Source organism: Haliaeetus albicilla, chromosome 13, assembly GCF_947461875.1.
Source record: "Haliaeetus albicilla chromosome 13, bHalAlb1.1, whole genome shotgun sequence".
Classification (NCBI taxonomy): Eukaryota; Metazoa; Chordata; class Aves; order Accipitriformes; family Accipitridae; genus Haliaeetus; species Haliaeetus albicilla.
The window spans coordinates 35,664,069-35,683,297 of record NC_091495.1 but is presented as its reverse complement, the minus strand read 5'-3'; the positions used below and the strand labels follow the sequence as shown (position 1 = coordinate 35,683,297).

The window sequence follows — 19,229 nt, the reverse complement described above, 5'->3', positions numbered from 1 at the left end:
GAGGAAAAGTTATATAAAAGGAAAGTAAAAGTGAGTGGAATGAATGGTCTCTAAAAAGGTTGAAAAGTGTAGATGAGGAAGAAAGAATTATAACAATTACATGTGTTGAGTATGTATAAAATATGTATGCATGCTTTCAAAGAAACCTGGCTATTGGGGGACTATATGTCTATTCCTAACATGTACAGTATCAGCTTCCTTTTAGATAGAAAGTGTTTATATTTTTGATATGCAGAGATAAATCACTAAGTTATAAAATGAAAATTTCTCAAACTCTGAATGTTAAAAGCCAAATCATAACTTGGGAGGTTTACGAAACCTCCAACTGCCTCATTGTCTTCATTTTAAAAGCACCCTTGTGTATTATTTCACCCCTAAGCTACAAATTATATCTTCTGTCATAGAAATTCACTGTAATTTAGATATGAATAAAGAGAAGAAATTCAGCTGGAATATTATTGCATCACCTTGGACCACAGACGTACCTGGACATGGAACCTTCTCACACTTCTCTGTTTCACGCCCACTTCCCACACAGTTTTTCCCACCCATCTGGGGGATAGGGGAATTGCAGAGGCGGATCCGGGTGATATTTCCAACTCCGCAGGTAACTGAACAGGAAGACCAGGGAGACCAGTGACTCCAGCCACCATCTTGACGTACTGTCAGAGAAAAGAGCAAAACTCAAGGAAATAGCCCACCTGCAGCAGTAGTACAAACTCACTTGTGAAGTTAACTTTCTAATAAGCCTCTCACTACATCTGATGCATGTCTCATCTCTTTTCTACCACTGTCACTTACAAAGCCCAGCATGTCAGCTCAGGCATTCAAGTACAGCTTACTTAAGAACCTCAGTGACTAACATATGACTAACATGGATGTTAGATATTCTACTTAAAACTAAACTTGTTCCAATGAAACAAACACTTGTTTAAAACGCATATTTGGACATCTAGCAGCTTCAGCAATAGCCTTAGGTACTAAAGTAGCCTGGATATAGCAGCTACCTGCAATAGTATTAACTACAGTTCTGAAGACAGAGTATGACCCTTCTAAATGCCTTAAATATAAAAGCAGTTTGATACTTTGCAAAAGTCTTCTACGATTACTGTATTCCTAAACACTACTAAGCTAATGGAATGGGCCAATCATGAAGGAATGGCAGATGAAAACATGGCCCTATGTATCGTGATTATGAACTGAGTGTTGTCTCCAAAGTGGCTTCAAACAAGAGACTCCAGCTCATAATGTTAAAGATTACCCACTATCTTTTTGTTTAAGAGAGCTGAGCCCAGAATGCACATACCTATTAAATGGCCAGGAAAAGGAGAAATATTTGAAAGGGGGGTGATGACAAAGAATCTAATGATAGCTACTTTAATTATGCACATATGAGTGTTCAGATACATACTGTCCTGACCAGTGAGCATTCACAGGAAATCCAGACTAAGCTTGGTTTTGCTTAGAGATGTCCAAAGAAGCTTTAAAAAAGGGACAAATTTTACTACTTACTGCGATGGTCACATTTCTTAAAGCTGCACATCCTTGTCTGGATGTGCGGGCCTGTACAAGCACTCCTGGTGACATCACACGACCTTCCTCGCATCTGAGTCCCAGAGCCACAGGTAACTGAGCACTTTGTCCAGTCTGACCATGGTGACCAGCCTTCCTCACTGTCATCAGCTGCAGAGCAAAAGGTAAGAAAAAGTGCTTAGCATTGAAAGTCGGTCTATTATCCTATTCAGAAGATTTTCACTTCTCTTTTTCTGTAGAACATGTACTTTGTCCTTTAGATCTCTCTTTTTCTAATTTTCCTTCCCCAAGCTGCCACTGCAGTTAGGGAATTATGGTTTAATGTGATGAGAGGTTAGCCTGGATAAGAGTCCTGGATCTTCATGAACTTGTGCGCAGTGTGTTTGCACGAGGCACTGACCTTTGGAGGAAGAAGAACACCTTATCTGAAGAATGGACTGAGCCAAAAACTCAAGTCCCAACTGCCTTTGAATTCAGAATATAGGTCAATATGATGAGATGCGGCCCCACCTCTAAACACAACATAATTCTGAACATGATCACAAGCACACTGTAAAAGAACATGCCCTATGCTTTGAATAGGCAAAAAACCTCTGAGTATATTCCAATGCATTTTTATTCAGAACATCTAAGCAACCATTTTCTTCTTTAACAGACCTTTCTACTATGGAGTGAAATGTACTGAACCCACACTGAAGTCACTTAATCAGTGAAATCATTAAACCTATCGTCAGTCCAAAGTCTAGTTCACAGACTGCAATGCTGTCTTAAATGTGGAAGGGATTGTCAAGGTTTGTAAGTAAAGCATTACACCAAAGGAGGATATATGATGGAGAAGAAATAAAACAGAGTAACAGAATGACAATAACAGAGAGGGAAAAAAACCTTGCACTCGTAATAAATATTGCATCAAACTGCATGAAACTTTTCATCTGGAACTTAACCGTCTTCCACAAGGAAACATCCTAACCTATGTTCATCTGCTTTAACCAGGCAGTATGGAAAAGAAACAATAGTGCACAGTGCTACTGCAAACCAACAAAAATCAGAATGTCCAGCCTTGGAATACATGACTGGGGAGGTGCATGCATCTAACCTTTAGTGTCCCACTTAGCTAGGCAAATTATCAGCTTACTTCTAAGCAACCAATATAATCACTGAAGAGACACCAACTCTTCCAGAACGTAACTTCAAGCAGCCAAGTTACTTCATATGATCTTTGTATACCTGTAAGTTTTATATTTGATCTTACCTGCCTTGACCTCTTACACATTTTGACATTTCCAACACACTAGTAGTGATTTTAAATATTGCCAAAGAGTATCTTTCTCTTTGGCTAAATACTCACAGTGAGAGCAGACTGGACAGCATTCGCCTTCAACAAAAGATGGATCAGCACAGGAGACTGCTGGGCAGGTGATTTGATGGCACACAATTTTAGAATCCTACAGGCAGAGAAATCAGCTTACTGACTTAGGCTCACATACAGAGGCAAATAAAGGTGGGAATCTGGGGAAGTTTCATGTGTGGAAACTCCTTCATTTGTTCTAACTGTCGTGGACATGGGAACTACTTTTTATAAATATCAGTAAGACTAGGCGAAGCTCTGAGTAAATGTGACCTGACCTGGACAGCTGGGCTGGATTAAACCCACTACCCATTCCTGCAGAGAAGGAGGATGTTTCCAAAACCTCACCTGGCAGGTGCACTTGGTACAGCTATCTACAATCCAGCTTTCATTATCTGCAAAGACACGGCCATCCTGCCAGCAAACCGACTGGTTCTTCAGTGTTTTGTTAGGCCCAATCAATTCCCACATAATTTGGTTCTCTTCAGACTAGAAGATGAAGTAAATGAAAACAAATTGCGTACTTTGTAAGCAAACAGTTTTAAATAAACACTTAAATGAGACACTACTGGATTTAATTCTTCCATTAAAAAAAAGTGTATTTTTACATATTTATGTACATAAAGAAGATGATACCAGGTACCACAATGCTGCACAGCAATTCTTCAGATACTATTACAAACACAGTCACATAATACTAAGGGAAATATGTTCTTCGCAGTTTTGCTTTCTGTTAGTACAGCTCATCTTTAGATGGGAAGATTTTAGTCCTGAGACATATGGCATAGTAATAAACTACCTTCAGAAAGAATTAACTGATTCAGAACAAGAAGAGGGGCAGAGTTCACTGAAATGTCACCATCATACCTCTATGATGAAAATCCCATACATTTACTTACAGTTTAGGTACCCTGATGTATTCGTAAATGGTATAAGCATGGCAATAATGCTTTAACAGCACACAGCCAAGGTTGGGTTTGTCAGCTTTCGATTCCCAAACCTGCAGTAACCTTTAAGAGGATTGATCTCCCCTGTGTATGAGTGCATGTGTGTGTGCTCTTTTGAACCCAGCCTGTGAAAACCAAGCCTTCATTAAGGTGTTATACTCAAGAACTACCTAATGTCACTTTGAAAATGTAGGTCATCTCTACATTATGTAGATATACCAACAGGTATACACATGCAATACAGAAATATCTATTAACTGCCTCTGGTATGAAACAAAGAAGGAAAGAGCACTGCACAGCAGACCTCTTTCAGTTCGTCAGACTTACAGGTACCTACCACTTTTTGGAGGTTATCAGCTAAGTTGTTCACCACGATGCGCAAGCCAGTGAGCTCCGTGAACATCGTTCCCAGCTCTTCACAGGAGCGATCGCAGAACTCGGCCTTCTCTGATTTCTCACCCACGTACTCGGTTGTGACAGCAGGGCTCAAGTGAAGGATTTCAGTGCTCTCATTGATGGTGTTCACTTCAGCTGGCAGCAGGAGAGGGAAAGAGAAGAGCGGCATATACAAAGTTCTTCCACAGATTACAGATTCCTGCTGAAATCACAGATTGGCACCCATGGGTAGGGTTTAAACACATCTATTTTGGCATGGCTTCATGCTAGATTATACCCATGAATAAAAGAGAGGGGTTAGATGTCAGCTGGTTCCAATTATAGGCTTTCCCTTTTCAAAATTAAGAGCCAAGCTGTGTCTCACACGGCCCTCACTTTAAAACATTGCTGGCAGTGCAACACATTAATTTATGAAGAAGGCATAACAAAAGGACACAGTATCAAAAAAGCAAACCTATTTTATCCATTCAGAGCCATGAAAGGTTTCAGATTTTTACATGACCTATCACATTTGCTCGATGCAGAGAAAAAGGCAGGGGAAAGAGTTTACTTGCAGAAAGGCATTGTCTGTGTTCTGCCCATAAATTCCATGGGTACTTGCATCAAATTCGGACCATTATGCAATTTATACCAGACTCTGGGTTGCTCTATGTTGCACTGCCTGGTGTTAAAACTCAGAGGAGCTGTTATAATGATAGTTTAATTCTGAAGTGAAATGGAGGTCAAGCTAAGATTGGGCTGAATATTTGATTTGTCACTTCAAACACTCCTCCATCAGGCAGATCATAATTAAAACAGAACTTTGTGTGCATCATACAGGGAGAACTGGACATGTTCTAATATCAGTTTAAAAGACGCCCCTGTCCATATAGCAAATTCTTGAAAAAGAATACAACAAAGACCATCAGCAGTAATTAATAAAAAAAGAACATAGATAACTAAATAAAACAGTCTGTGGTCTGTTAAGCATTTAAATCTCCACCAGATAAATACCTTATGGATTCCATGGAAGCTTTCTTTAAGGACTCCATGGTACACTCAAACTTGGTATCAGCTATACAGAAATCCATACTGCCCTGCCTCTCAATAAAGATTTGTTTACCAGATTTAGTAATGTTGTAATAACTCAAGGTTACCAAACAGAAAGGAGAAGCAAAGGATATAGCAATTTAAAAAGAAGAAATCAGCACAGGAACGTGTGCCATAAAACATATGTTTCAAAACATGCCAATACCATTCAGTGTTGACAAGTCACAGAAGGTGGCAACACTTTAAAAATTTTGAGGGCTTGATTTGATGCTTGACTATACAATGTAAAGTGTAATATTTAAACGTACAAGCAATGAAAATGGGAGCAAAGTATTCTTCATTCATTTAGAAGGCTGAAAATAAAAGAACAAAGAACCAACCCGTAAGATGACATTAAGTAATTACTTCTCAACCATACATAAAATGATTGGCTTGATGTGCTTTTAAATTAGCTATGAAGTATCTGCCACTAGCCAAGGTCTACAAAAAATTGCTTGCAGTATTCCAGAGTTGAAGTAATTGTCCAGCTTCACTTACAGGACAGGAGAAAACCAATATACCACATAGCAGATCAGAACTCTGTGTCATAACTGTTTACTTCAGCTGCTTTTTGATTCCTTGGAAAGAATGCAATTTTCCTACCACATTGAAACACTAGGTTTCTCAGATTCCCCCATAGCACTTCTCAGGTCATTAATTTCATATTTTTCAAGCCAACACGGAGTGTGCCTTGACCGGAACATTCTAAGGACATTAATAAAGCTGCAATCTCAGCAGGAAACATAAACCAAAACTATGTTAGAAGAACTAAATCCACACTTCCTACTGGTACTTGGCAGTGACTGAAAGAAGATGCCTGGGGATCACTGGGAAATCAGTCCTCTGCTGCTGGCTTCCTGCTAATTTCCTAAGGACCACATGATTATCTTTAAAATGAGAAACCAGAAGAGCAGAATGTGCATCCTTTCACATATGCAAATGTCATTCTGTTGATCTAGCTGAAGAAGGGATTTTATTGATGTGCCTATTTAGGCATGTTTTTGCCATCTCTCCTATCCAGCGCTGTGTGTAATTTCTGCCTAAAGTATTTGCAGCCACCACACTACAGAGATCCTTTCCCACTCTCAACCCAACAGCAATTCCCAAGCTACCATTTCACCATACCTCACATTCTCATACTAGGATTAAAGATACAGAAGGAAAACACAGTCCTGTGTCTGAAAAAGCAACAGGCTTTTTGTGTCCTCAGAGCTGAGGGCACTTCACTGGTAACATCTGCCATGTTGTTATGGGACACTCACACATAAACATGGCACCACAGTGCCTGTGCCTCAGCTCAACGAGTGGGCCATCAAAATGGGAAAATATGTACCTTGTGGTCAGTAACATATCGCCCATGGCTTTTCAGCTGTGGTAATTAAGCTGGATAGGCAATGCCAGAAAATCAGCCATGCATGTAACAAGCCTCTCAAGTAATTTTGATGGCCTCAAGCCACAGTGTGCTATTAGCCCTCTTCTGTTGTTGGACAAGTAATTTCCATCTTGTAGATTTCTCTTGGTGTTGCAAAGTAGAAGTAAAGATACTGTGAATTGAACTATTTGCTAAATACTTCCCAGTAAGGATAAAACAAAAACCCCTAATCTGTATAATGTATTGGACCTGAAAACTTGGTAGTTGACATATGTGATAAAAATACATTAAGCAAGTATTATCTGTTGGTTACAGCTGCAACAGCTGAAGGGTGTAAGAATTCCTCCTAAGGTATGTCTCAGCATGCAGAACTCAATTATCCCTTCAGGCTCCCATTGGCTTCCTCTTCACAGTAGAAGTACAGTAACATCCCATTTCTACTCGGTGATATTTCAAAACACTTGGTCACATTGTTTCCCTTTGTGGTAATCAACCAATAATAATATAAAAGATTTGTAGACACTGTCTTTCATTGGTTTTGCTGGTTCAATCTGTCTACACCTAGGGATCCCATCCTCCTGACTGAGACTGTTCTGCGTCTGACTGCTGAATGTGCCCTCAAGGTTCTACCTCTACTTCTGGGAATTTTCTTTCCACCAGTAAATGAAGCAGGATAGCTGAACTGCATCCTTCCTGAAATCATCCTTCTCTTTTATTCAGATTACAATTAGACCTAAATATATGTTCTATTTTCCCACAGCTGTTCTGCTCCTAAAACATTTTATCCCACTAACGAAGCTGAAAACTAGTGATCAATAGTTCTGAGTAGTCTCCAAGTACAGAAAACAGCTTGGCTGGGAGAGAAGACAATCAAAAAATGAGGACACGCTTTCTTGCCTGTGCCATCTAAGGCCACTTCTATTCCAGCCCACATGACTCATTTCTAACACATTGTCACACTTGTGTCTGAGGTCCTGCACCCGGGCGCAGCTCTGGAACATACGAAATAACCAACCAATATCCTTTAGGAAGATTTAAAAACAGACTAGCAAGCTCAGTTAAATTTTTTGTGCATATACATATATACACACCCCTAACAGATATATACATACATATATACACACACATTTACGTATCTCAGAGACTTTTTATGACAAAGTCTCAGTACTCTGGCCCCCTTTGAAGAAGTCAAGACCTGCTACTGCTTAATTTCTGGGTTTTGCATGAACAAGGAAAAAGGTTGAATACAGTCTGCTTAACTGATTTGCTCTACGTCATATGTTTTAGTGAAGTGACAGAAATAATGGCATTTCAGATGGCAGGAGTTTCAAATAAAACCCTGAAGTCCTGACTGCCTTGTGCACCCACCACATTCCTTGGATGGACTCAGTTGTCTCTGATTCTTGACTGAGCTCTTGCCAGTTACAAACACTGGAAAGTAAAATAGCCAGCACCTCTCGTGAGCTCAAGTACAAAACCTTAGTGCATACTTGACAAATTTTCATAACTCTTTCATGATGAATCCAATATACTCCCACGCACAGAGGGCTCCCGTCCTGGTGAGGTCAGCATGAACTGGACTAACAAGAACACATGTCAGCCTGTCACATACATGCCTTCCATACCTCTTTTTATTTTTTTATTTGCCTTAGGTTGTTTTGATTAACAATGCTCTGGGACTCAAACCCAAAGCCTCTTTCAGTCAACAAACTTCCTACTGCTGAGGAATTCAGTGTCTTTTAAGACTTGCAGACTTGTTCATGGGCCCATTGAGAGTCAGGAGCAGAATTCATAAGCAACATTACCAGTCTTGTGCTCAAAGAATCATGGACATCTCATGGAAAGAATGTAGACATTTTCAAACATACGCATTTTTCCTTCTATTTCTATTAACTTCTTGCTTGACAGCTTTCCTCCCAACTTATAAACAGAGGCTCAGAGTTCTAAACCTAAGCAATAAGAACTAAAATAGTAGGCTAGAGAATAGAAATGGTACCTCAACATAGGTAAAAAGTATGTTCTTTTTACCACCAAAAAGCAACTCATTTTCTTTTGCATTTCAAAGGGATCTGTTGCATGGTTTCAGGATAATATGTCACCATTGACATTTCTCATTTTCAGAGTCAACTGAACGGTATTAATGAGGTAAAAAAGCCTTACTTGACTGGCTTCTCTGGCATCCTTTTTTACGCAGAACATCCTCTATTGAAGTATCAAAGATTAACTGAATATTTTGCAAAAGACCCTGTAATAATAATAAAAAAAATAATTAAAAAACATTTAGATCAATTTGGGAGTAACTAATAACTGATCTGTCTCAATCCCACGCTACTGACTGGATTCAGCCATAAGTAAATATGCAAAAAGCAATCTATAAGGCATTAAAACTGACACACACTGAAAAAAAAATGTGTTTATAGTTTTGTTTTATACAATTTCAATAAGCAACAAAATTAGTTATGTTCTGAAATAAGTCATAATAAAAGTTATTAATCAGCTATGAGCTCAAATCTCCATTTTCATAGCGCGCTTTTTAGACTGGTTCTATGAGACATTCGTCATGAGGTCAAAGCCAACTTTTGAAGTTCCTGCCCCATCGCACTTCCATCCTTATCCAGCCATTCCCATGCACCATACTTCACTGCCTCCTCAATTGCGCTGACACTACCCTGAGACAACGCTATAAAAACAGACTAGTATCTGTTTCACTTAGAAAAAAACCCAAAGAAGAAAAAAATTACTTTAAAAACAGATTATTTCAGTGACCCACTTAACAGTACAGCTCCAGAACCAGTTCTGTGAGCACAACTGATGGCAGGAAAGGAGAGACCATGGCCAAGAACTTTTAGCTTCCCTGCCAAAACTGGTCACCCCATGGAACCACACTTCAGCATGTCACGCTCTGGCTGACAACTAGATGGCACAACAGGATGAGGAAGAAAGGGCTTTTTGAAATTTTTGAAGCCATGAGTTCAAGTCTGATTTCAGCTCTGAGTGAAAAGAAGCCATTCTCAAAGCACTTGGGCTAGATCACATCACTATATCAGGCAGGACTTAATTTTCATTTTATAGGAAAACCAGAAAGTTTGTGATTGCTTCATTTTAAAACAAAAGGGAAACAATAAATGGTTTCCACAAAAAGAAAAAAAAAATCTCATTTACACGACTGATCAAAACATTTTGTTCTAATTTTTTTTCAATTTTTTCTTTCTTTTTTTTTTTTTTTTTAAATTGAAACAGAAGGTTATTCAGAATGGCAAACCAAGATATTCTGTTAGGGGATGGACCAACACCACATGCTTCAGCTCCATTAAAAATTCTTTTTTTTCCTTCCTCTTTCAAATAAAATTTAAGGATACTGACAGGCTCTTATGACTTGAATAGATAGATTTCAATGGAAAAAATAGCTCTTCAAGAAATCTCAAAAAAATTCTACAAATCACCACAAAAATGCAACATGTTTAGAAGTCTTACATCTGGAAAAGAAAGTGGATGGTTGCATAGGAAAGCCCATAGACTGGTTTTGTGCACTTTTCCTGGATCTAGACCTTGCTTTACCAGTCCTTTGCTTCCAGGAACCCCAAATTCACACAACACAAAACCAGTAATGAATAAAAATACAGTCTGGAGAAATTCTGGTTGGGAACACCTGTGACCTCGTCAAATCCAAGAGGCGTTGGGAGAACAAAACTGCACCTATTGCATCTTCTCCAGCTACCTGCAGTTACTTTCCTACCTCACCAGAGACCCGAGTTTCTCCAGCTTACCTACCCTGAAATGATTCTCCCGAATGGACCCTTTCGCCACATACATTCTGCTGTTCTCTGCTTTCAGCTGCTCATAGAAAGGCTCCTCCAGGATGAAGCTGTCAATAAGATCACAGCCGACATAGAGGTTGTAGTTCTCGCCTGTTATTTGCACGGTGAGGTTCTTCCACTGTGAGTCAGCGAGGTCCACGTCTTCCAGGGAAATCACGTTCTGGAAGCCATCCACCCAATAGATAAGGTCCAGGGTGTTGGCCCGGCCATTGGAAATGATCTCAAACTGCCTCTCACTGATGCCAGGACCCTCTAAAGCAAGGATAGTGCCTCTAGATTGCCTGTCCTGTCTCAGGGTGGCTGAAAGGATAAAGCCCTCATTCTGCCGTATGAGTTTGACAATCTTTTTTAATTTCTCTGGTTTACATGGCGGTATGTGGTCAAACCGAATGAAACGATATGCTGGGATAGCGGGGTCTGGACCCCGAAACAATTTTGCTCCAACTGTCTTTCGGTTTATGTTACTGATTTGAAGTAAATCAAAGGTAATCTCCTCTTCCTTGTCACCATCTGAAAAAGTTAACAGTGTGTGACAATGTGTCTACAAAAAGTCTTACAAGAAACAACTCTGCATGCTATACTTCATAACTTCAATTGTATGACAGGTGATCAGCAGGGTAAACCCAGTACTCTCCTACTTCCACAAACAGAACTGTTCCTACTAGCATGCAAGTGAATCATATTTTCCACCTGCCATTTTCATTTACATGACAACTCTCTCCTTCTATGTGTGTAGGTTGATTATATAACTAAACATATGGCTATACATTTTATAGCACTACATAATACACACTTGTATATATATATACATACATGCTGTATGTCATGTATCTGCCTACACATGGATGCACGTAACAATGTATTCATTAAATATTTTTAATATATATGAAGGGATAAGGAAGTTGAGCCAACATCTATATTTTGACTATCAGCTAATAAAAATCAAATTATGAGAAGCGACGTGGCCACATGACAACAGGAAGCAAGAGATTTGCTTTTTAAAGATTCAGGCCAAGAAGTCAAATGTAAATGAGGGTCTGGCACTGTGCCAGTTTACTTATATTTAGTCTGTAGATGTCTATTTCTCTATCTTTTTAAAATGTTCACCCCATTCAGTGAGTCTGTTTATGTAAATTTCACCATACATTTCCACTGCAGAGGAAAGTATAATAGCAATTATTTCTGAGACTCTGTACATTTTGACCAATAATTTCTAAAGAAAGCAGGTTTTGGATATTTATTGGGGAATCTTCATTTAGCAGTGGTAAGATGTATCTACCAAAAATACCCCCAGCAACTACTATTCCAGGCACTTCTACGAAAACCATATCTGATGACTTTTCCCACTGTAGTTCAGGTAAGCCAATGTTCTACACCAACTTTTAGCTTTACTCTGTATCTAGTTAAGAAGTGTCAGAACTTACCCTGAGCATCTGAGGAAACCCACAGGGTTATCAAGACAGCAAGCCACAACAGCCCCCTCCTCTGCAGCATAACTCCTATGAATAAACCAAGAATTAGTAAGTATTGGGGAAATAATATTTATCAACTACAAATATTTTCATTTACTTCATGAAATGCCATAAACAGAACTCTCATTATAAGCAACTATATATTTAAAACCAGAATCTCTGTCTCGTCTGATTCTTGTAATGCTTATTCAGGGGTTATTCTTGATGCCAGAAGTAAAACATGACATCAAGTGAAGGGAAGAAGAATTCTGGACGACAAAGCTCCTTTTTATGTAAATAAATGTCCTTAATAATAAAACCCGAAAGACATACAGACTATACATGCTATTATTTTCTCCACGATATTTCGGTAGCTGGCATAGGGACTGCACCGCTTTACACGACATACAGCACACCAGCAGCTGCATCTTTACTTTGGAGCACAACGTTCAGCTGAAATTCCTTGTAGGATAACGGGATCTCACTAGGTGCTGGTTCTGAGTACCTGGGGTACTTTTCAGTGCCTTTTTCATTGCCATCACACAAACTCACAAACTCCTCTCTCCCTCCTGTGTGTATATATATATAACCTCATCTCATTGACCCATTCTTCCAACCCTCCGTACGCGTCCACAGCTGGACAAAGTGACTTTTAACGTGATGCCACTTCTGCCCCGAAGCACTCAGCAGCCGTGAGCCACGTAATTGCCTCTCCCTGTGTGTGTCTGCCCTCCCAATGAATGGAGCGGCCGGCATTCCCTGGAAGGCGCAGCCGGCCATCGCCCCGGCTACAGCCCTACCCCTTCAGCACGCCGCACATCTCTGTGAGGGCTCAGGGGATGCCACCTTCTCCTGCCCGCCTCTCCTTTTTTCCTACGGGGAACCCTTCGCATCTGTCACCCCGAGGTACCACCGCTACAGCCAGTTCCCGGCGAACGCCTGCAAGCCGACTTTTACCTCACAAACCCCGCGGGACCCTCTTGCCCGGACGGCTCCGGCGCTGCCCCCGCCGAGCGCGGCTGCGCAGCGGGCAGGTGCCGCACACCGAGCCTTCCCCGGGGCAGGGCCCTTCCTCTTCTTCCCCTCGCCACCCCGAGTCCCCACCGCGGGGGACGGCAGCGCGGGGCGCCCCACGGCGAGCTCCGGCCGGGCGGCGAGAGCAGCAGCACCCCCCCCCCCACACACACACACCCCCCGCGCCCCGGAGTGGGGGCTTCACGGCGGGACACGGCGCCTTCCCGCCTCACCTGGCATGGGGCGGGGGGGGAGCCGACGGCGCGCTGAGGCTCTGGCGGGGCGAGGCCGGTGGGGAGTGGAGCGCGGTGCCCTGCTGCCGCCGTCGCAAGTCCCTCCGCGGCCCCGCGCCCCGCGCCGCCGCCTTTATGGGCTGCGGGCCGGGCCCCGCTGTCAATCAGCGGCGCCGGGGCGCGCCCCCCCCCCCCCGGGCTCGCCCCCCCCTTCCGCGGCGGTGACATAACCCACCCCGCCGCCCCCTCCCCACCGGGCGGCCCGCGCTCGCCTACCTGCGAGGCCATCCCGGGCCCGGGGCCCTCCCCCGCGACCGCCTCCGCGAGCCGCCCGACCGCCCCTCGGCGGGCGGTGCTGGGAGGCGGGTCGGGCGGTCGCCGCCTCCCCTCAGGGAGCGGAGCGGCGCGGAGGGGCGGGGAGAGGAGACAGAGGGAGCCGTCGTGCCCCGGGTTCCGCGGTGGGGAGAGGAGGGGGGACACGGTGGGGACAAGCGCGGCCGCCCCGGCGCGGCAGAGCCCCCGGGAGGCGGCGCCAGGCCCCGGGAGCGGGGACGGGAGAGCGGCCGGGACCCGCCGCCGAGGCCTCCCCGGCCCGGTCCCCGCGGGCGGCGGCGGAGGGGAGCGCGTCCCCGGCCTCTCCGGCCCGGCCGGGGGCTTGGCGAAACTTGGCCGGCGGAGAGCTCGGTGCTCCTGCCGCCACTGCGGCAAAACTCAGGCTTCCCCGGGACTGAATCCTCTCATTTTTATCCTTTGTATTTTTAAACTACCCGGCAGCCCAAAGGCAAGACTGACTCCCCCCCCCTCCGCTTCTAAAGCGCTTACGGGAGGTCGGTCAGCAGCTTCTCGCTCCGGTCCCGCTTTTCTCCAAAGGCACCTTGGGCCTGCTCCTCCTCACGGAGGGAGCCTTGCCTCCGGCTAATGAAAGCAGCACACAAGAAATCTCACTCTTGGGCTGCTCCCAGTCCCGTTGGGAGGACTGGAAAGTACCTCCACAAGCAAGGACTCCAGTCCCGACCCTTGGAGTGGCGGGTCACCGTGCTGAGGAGCAGCCGGCGCAGCTGCAGGCACCGTGCTTCGCCTGGAGCAGGAGAGTGGATGCCTGCGGTGGGGCCACGGAACCTGCCCTGACAGGCGGGAACGTTTCAGAAGTCAAACGAGGAGACCAGGGTCCCCGCTGCTGAGGCCCAAACTGGGGTTGCAGAATATCTGTGGAAGGATCCTGCAGGTGATGCGAAAGAGGCATGGATTTGGCTGAGCTGCCTGCAGAATCCCCAAGAAACGGGGCCCTGTCAAATGCATAGGTGGATAAACACCCCAAATGTTAACAAAAAAAAAAAGAAGAAGAAAGATAAAGGAGAAACAGCATAGGAAGTCGTCAACTTTGCTCATCACAATTTGAAATTCCAGTAGAAAAAGGTGTTGATGTTTCAGAACTCAGAAAACTTCAAAAGGCCTAATCTGTCACTAGAGCAGAAAACGCCAATGCAAGCATCACTGCCTTTCCTTTTGCCATGGAAGCTCCTTCCAACTTGGCTGGGGGGGGCCCGGCAGGCTAGCAGGAGCCAAGGAGCCTTCCCCTTTCTCACAGGGTCCAGGGGACTGAGCCAAGCTAGGAGGGAGAGGGCTTTTTTGTCTTCCGAAGACATTTGGTTTTCAGTTTTGCAAAACCTCAAGAATTTAAAAAAATAGCTAATGAAGTTCACAAAACCTCAAATTCTACTAAGTTTACTCATTCCCCCCACTACGTTAAGACTTAGTCTTTATATCTATATATGTAGCTGTATGGTGTGTTCTCCACAAGACTTTGAACAGCACTGGCCCAACTCTCGTCAGGAAGCTGCTCTAGGTTTACAGTTGGAGAAGAGAGGGCAGCAAAGTGTTCAAGAGACCTAGAAGGTATCTTTGAGATAGTGCAGTTTACTATTTGTACATTCATATAAGAACATTTTTTTACAGTGGAAATTTTTGAACCAGTAAAAGGAGAGTGCAAAAAAAAGAGCCAAATTTTATGGTGATTGCTTTTAACCAGCTACCTCATAACAAAACTCTTGTTTCCATCTCTATAGGCGTTGCAGGAATGAATGGTTGATAGCATACTGTTTCAAGCTGAGTGATGTATATATATAGGATGATGACCTTTCAGAAGACTGATTTGGTTTTGTTCTTCCCACGACTGTGAAAACGCTCACTGCTCACTTTCCTCTGGCCACCTTGGAAGAGGTGAACATCCTCTCCTTTCCAGGATTCCTGATGGAACGGCTCGCAGGAACGAATGTGCACTCTGCTTTCCCCAGCTAGTCAATGTACACACGCAAACATTGGAATTACATTCACGTTTCTCAAGCTACCTGTTTTTTTTAGTACAAGGTGAAAGTGAGCAATGGTAACTAGAGAGATAATAAAGTCAGATTTACTAACATTTAGGAACACTAGTGAAGTAACAGTAGTTCTCATACTGCTGGTTTTCTATAGTGCTTTACCTTTCATTGCGTTTTGCTTCAGACTGGCACACCAGGCATGAGCACAGGTCCTTAACTTCTCATTTCTTTATGCACCTCCCTTTGCCTTTTTCAGCCTACTGTTTGGGTTTTTGCTTTTCTTCCCTTCTGCACCAGCCCTAGGGGACTTCCATTTTGGATCATGCGAGCATCGTGCAAGGTAACGTGCACTAGTGAAAATCACTGGGGAATGGCAGGATTCTGGTACAGCACTATCTCAGAAAGAACTGTGCTTCAACGGACCTCCATCAAATGATCCTTGGTTTTGCCTAGGAGTTTATGACTGACATTCTGACTTAGCTTAGCTTGGGGCAAGACTTGAACTCTCCTACACTAGAAGAAATCCCACTAAAGAAGTGGAATACGCTATACATACTAGAAAATTTGTTTTGTCTGCTTTTCTGATAAAATTGAAGCTACTGTGGCATGATGCCAGAAGACAAATTCCATGAGTTTTGCTGGGTGAAATCCTGATCGACTTTTCTTTTGCCACAAAAGCATCCCTGCTAGTTGAAATGGATCTAATTGCACAAATATGATGAGGAGTCCTTCAGGTGTTATCCTGCAGTCCTAGCTGTTCACCTGATGCTGATAAACATTCTTTCTGAAATGCTGTCCCACAAGCATGAAGAATTTTTCAGTTTTTTCTTCCTGCGGTAAGGTTTGATTTTCATAATTCACTGTATCGGGGTTCCAAAACTGAAACAGATGACTTCAGATTAGCATGTGACTCAGCCATTCAGTTTTTTGAATGAGCTTGTAGTGATAGGGAGAGAGACCTGGGTGGTTCTTCAGACAACATGTTGTAAGTACTCCAGCTAAATGCAGATTTTGAGTATTGGAATGGATTGCACAAGGGACAGTGAATTCATCTGTGATGAGGGAGAAAGTTATTTTTGACAAAGCTTTATGTATGCTTTAAGTTCTGGTGCATAAGTAGTCAGAAAAAATGGGCATCATAATCAGGTACTTAGTTTTCCATTCTTTGAATCAGAGGGAGAAGTGTTTTATTTCCAACCTTCTTTAAATAATTTCCAGGTATAAAATGTATCCAGATACAAACGCTAACACATTCTGTCAGAACAAATGGCTGTGGGCTGTACGAGTACTGGCTGGTATACAACAGTCTTGTCAAAGAGGGAAGTCTTGCTACCAGCCGGTTACAAACTTCATCTTTACTCAACAAAGTGCTCATACCCAGAAGCTTGCTCATTGGTGTCGGCAGGAGGACTTTGAGTTTAAAGCTAAGCACATGTTTAAGTGCTTTGCTAAATTGGTTCCTACATGATTTAATTGGTGTCACACAATAACTTACAGAAAGGGCCGTAAATGAAGCCCTAGGCTTCTAACTCACAGTTGGAAACTTTAATCTGGAAATTGTTTTTTTCCTGTCCTTAACGTACATGTGACAAAACAAATACCCATCTACAAACAGTTAAATGTGTTCTTAACCATTTTACAGAATTTTTGTATTCTTTCCCCACATGTGAGCTGCTGAACATGTTAGGGCTGCCAAATATTTTCAGCCTCCAAAAAGGAACATTCCCCTACCAAGTGCAACACAAATGAGCACTGCAAATGCTCAGTAAATCCCACGTTGTTGCTCTGGGTTCCAAAAACCCCCTTTTACTAGATTCAGAACAGATTTATTACCCAAAGACCTGCTTTTATTACAATTTTGTTGCATAGTTTCACATTCTATCACAAAGGTATTGATATTTTCACTTACAACAGGAAAAGAATACATCACTACAGCACTGACTTTTGAACAGCTAGCACTATCCTTATTATCCAGGCTGTAATATTAAAATTTTTATTTTATTTGTAGTACTGTGTTTTCTATATGTCACATGGAATTCGGTCTGTTGTATTTACGTATGTTCAAGGACAGCCCAGATCTCAAAGCTTTTAGATGATTTGGATTCAATCCTTATTTAGAAGTAAAACATACTGAAGTTGATAGTAGTTTTAGCTGAGGAGCAAGTGAATACAACTAAAATGATAACTTCAGTGGTCCAGCTGGATTATAAAAGTTGTTCAGGAGACCAGATGCCATTCATTTCAGGAGGAGGTAGAGCCAAACTACCTTTGAAGGCTGGGGCCTAGCATCTTTTCACTTATTTGGGTGAAATAAAATACCAAACGCTTACTGAAGGCTTAACAAGTTATAGGGAATGTTTGAATGATCGCAGTCTAAAACCAATTTTTTCTTGCAATGAGACCCACATTTGTGTTTGACCAGAATCGTGCCAGGTCCTTGCCTTACCCACACAACCGCCCCATGAAATTTGGGTTATTCCCACTGCTGCATGCACTGACTGCTGGGGGGGCCCATCCTGAGAGGACTCTAGGTGCAAACACAGGACAGGAGCCCCTCTCCTGGGCAGACATGCAGCCCCATGTCTGAGTGTGCTGCCTGTGCCGCGCTTTCCCCCTCCTCCCAGCAAGGGCTTGGGCATCTGCACCCTTCCCCTTGCCCTCCATTTTTCTATAGGTACGGCAGGGTGGCTGGCCGACAGCAAAGTATGGTCTCACCAGGTACTGTGCGTCCCTGAAACACGGGACTTGCAGAACCTGAAGAGATCAAGAGGCACAGCTGGGAAGAGAAACCGAATAGACGAAAGCCCCAGCAGGGCAAGGAAAAAACGTATTCAAAAGAATTGAAATTGATTGCAAAAAAATTTGAAAGGCCACAGAGAACGGTCTGGGGGTTTGATATCTCTCCATATGTTCAAAACTCCACAGATGGAGTCATGGGTCCCACAGGATGAAGTGAAGAGATGAAAGAAAGCAATTCATGAAACTACTACAGCTGGCAGTGGGTCTCTAACTGGGAGAAAGAGCGTCATTCAGCTGTGGCCTGATAATGATTATGATGATTAAAGCTGAACAAATAATTCCCATATTATTTTTTTTTTACTTTAATATGTGTGTCACCTCTTTTTCCCTGCATAAGAACATCCACACACAGACCACAGCTTCCCCTAGCATATTAATTACTTGGGCGTGCTCATATAGCCGTTACTTGCATTGTTGATGAATATGTAAAATCCAAATCATCTTGCTTAGCTGTGAATGGTCAGAGGAGTCAGATGGCAACATTTTGGCTCCCCAGTCAGCACACCATCACTTCCCGAACAAAGGCTTGGGCATACGTATTAAAGGTGGGGCCTTTTATAGTACTCGTGCTTATCATCATCCCTTTTGCTCTGAAAGCCGTCATCCACACAGAATTAAATAATTTCAAAAGCCCCTCTGAAATAGTTCAAAGGTGAAGAAAATTGGTTTTGCTGTTATGTTCCTTGTTCCGCTGTGGCTGTCTCTGGTTCTCTTGAAAAGTGAACAGGGAGAAATTTGCTCAGATGATAACCATAGACTACTCAGTTTGGTATAGTCATGTAATGAAATGCTGGGGAAACTAGAGCAATGGGAAAAATATCTGTTACAGCATACAGCAGCAACAGAACAATATATCTCCACACATTTTTTGCAGGCTTGCCAGTTCTTGCAAGTTATTAGCTTTATTATTTATTTATTTATTTATTTATTTA

At 42.9% G+C, this 19,229-nt stretch overlaps 1 protein-coding gene across 1 annotated transcript in view; it reads right to left on the bottom strand.

Moving 5' to 3' along the window:
- Positions 1–13,321, bottom strand: part of THBS2 (thrombospondin 2) — a 34,292-nt gene extending 20,971 nt beyond the window's left edge. The window contains exons 1-9 of the mRNA XM_069800817.1: positions 13,181–13,321; positions 11,907–11,981; positions 10,436–10,992; positions 8,825–8,909; positions 4,166–4,359; positions 3,230–3,370; positions 2,882–2,978; positions 1,513–1,683; positions 486–662 (exon numbers count right to left, since the gene is read on the bottom strand). Coding sequence (XP_069656918.1) covers positions 486–662; positions 1,513–1,683; positions 2,882–2,978; positions 3,230–3,370; positions 4,166–4,359; positions 8,825–8,909; positions 10,436–10,992; positions 11,907–11,981; positions 13,181–13,187 — 1,504 coding nt within the window. The 5' untranslated portion in view covers positions 13,188–13,321. The remainder of the gene's footprint in view (positions 1–485; positions 663–1,512; positions 1,684–2,881; positions 2,979–3,229; positions 3,371–4,165; positions 4,360–8,824; positions 8,910–10,435; positions 10,993–11,906; positions 11,982–13,180) is intronic.
- Between the last annotated feature and the right edge of the window lie 5,908 nt (positions 13,322–19,229).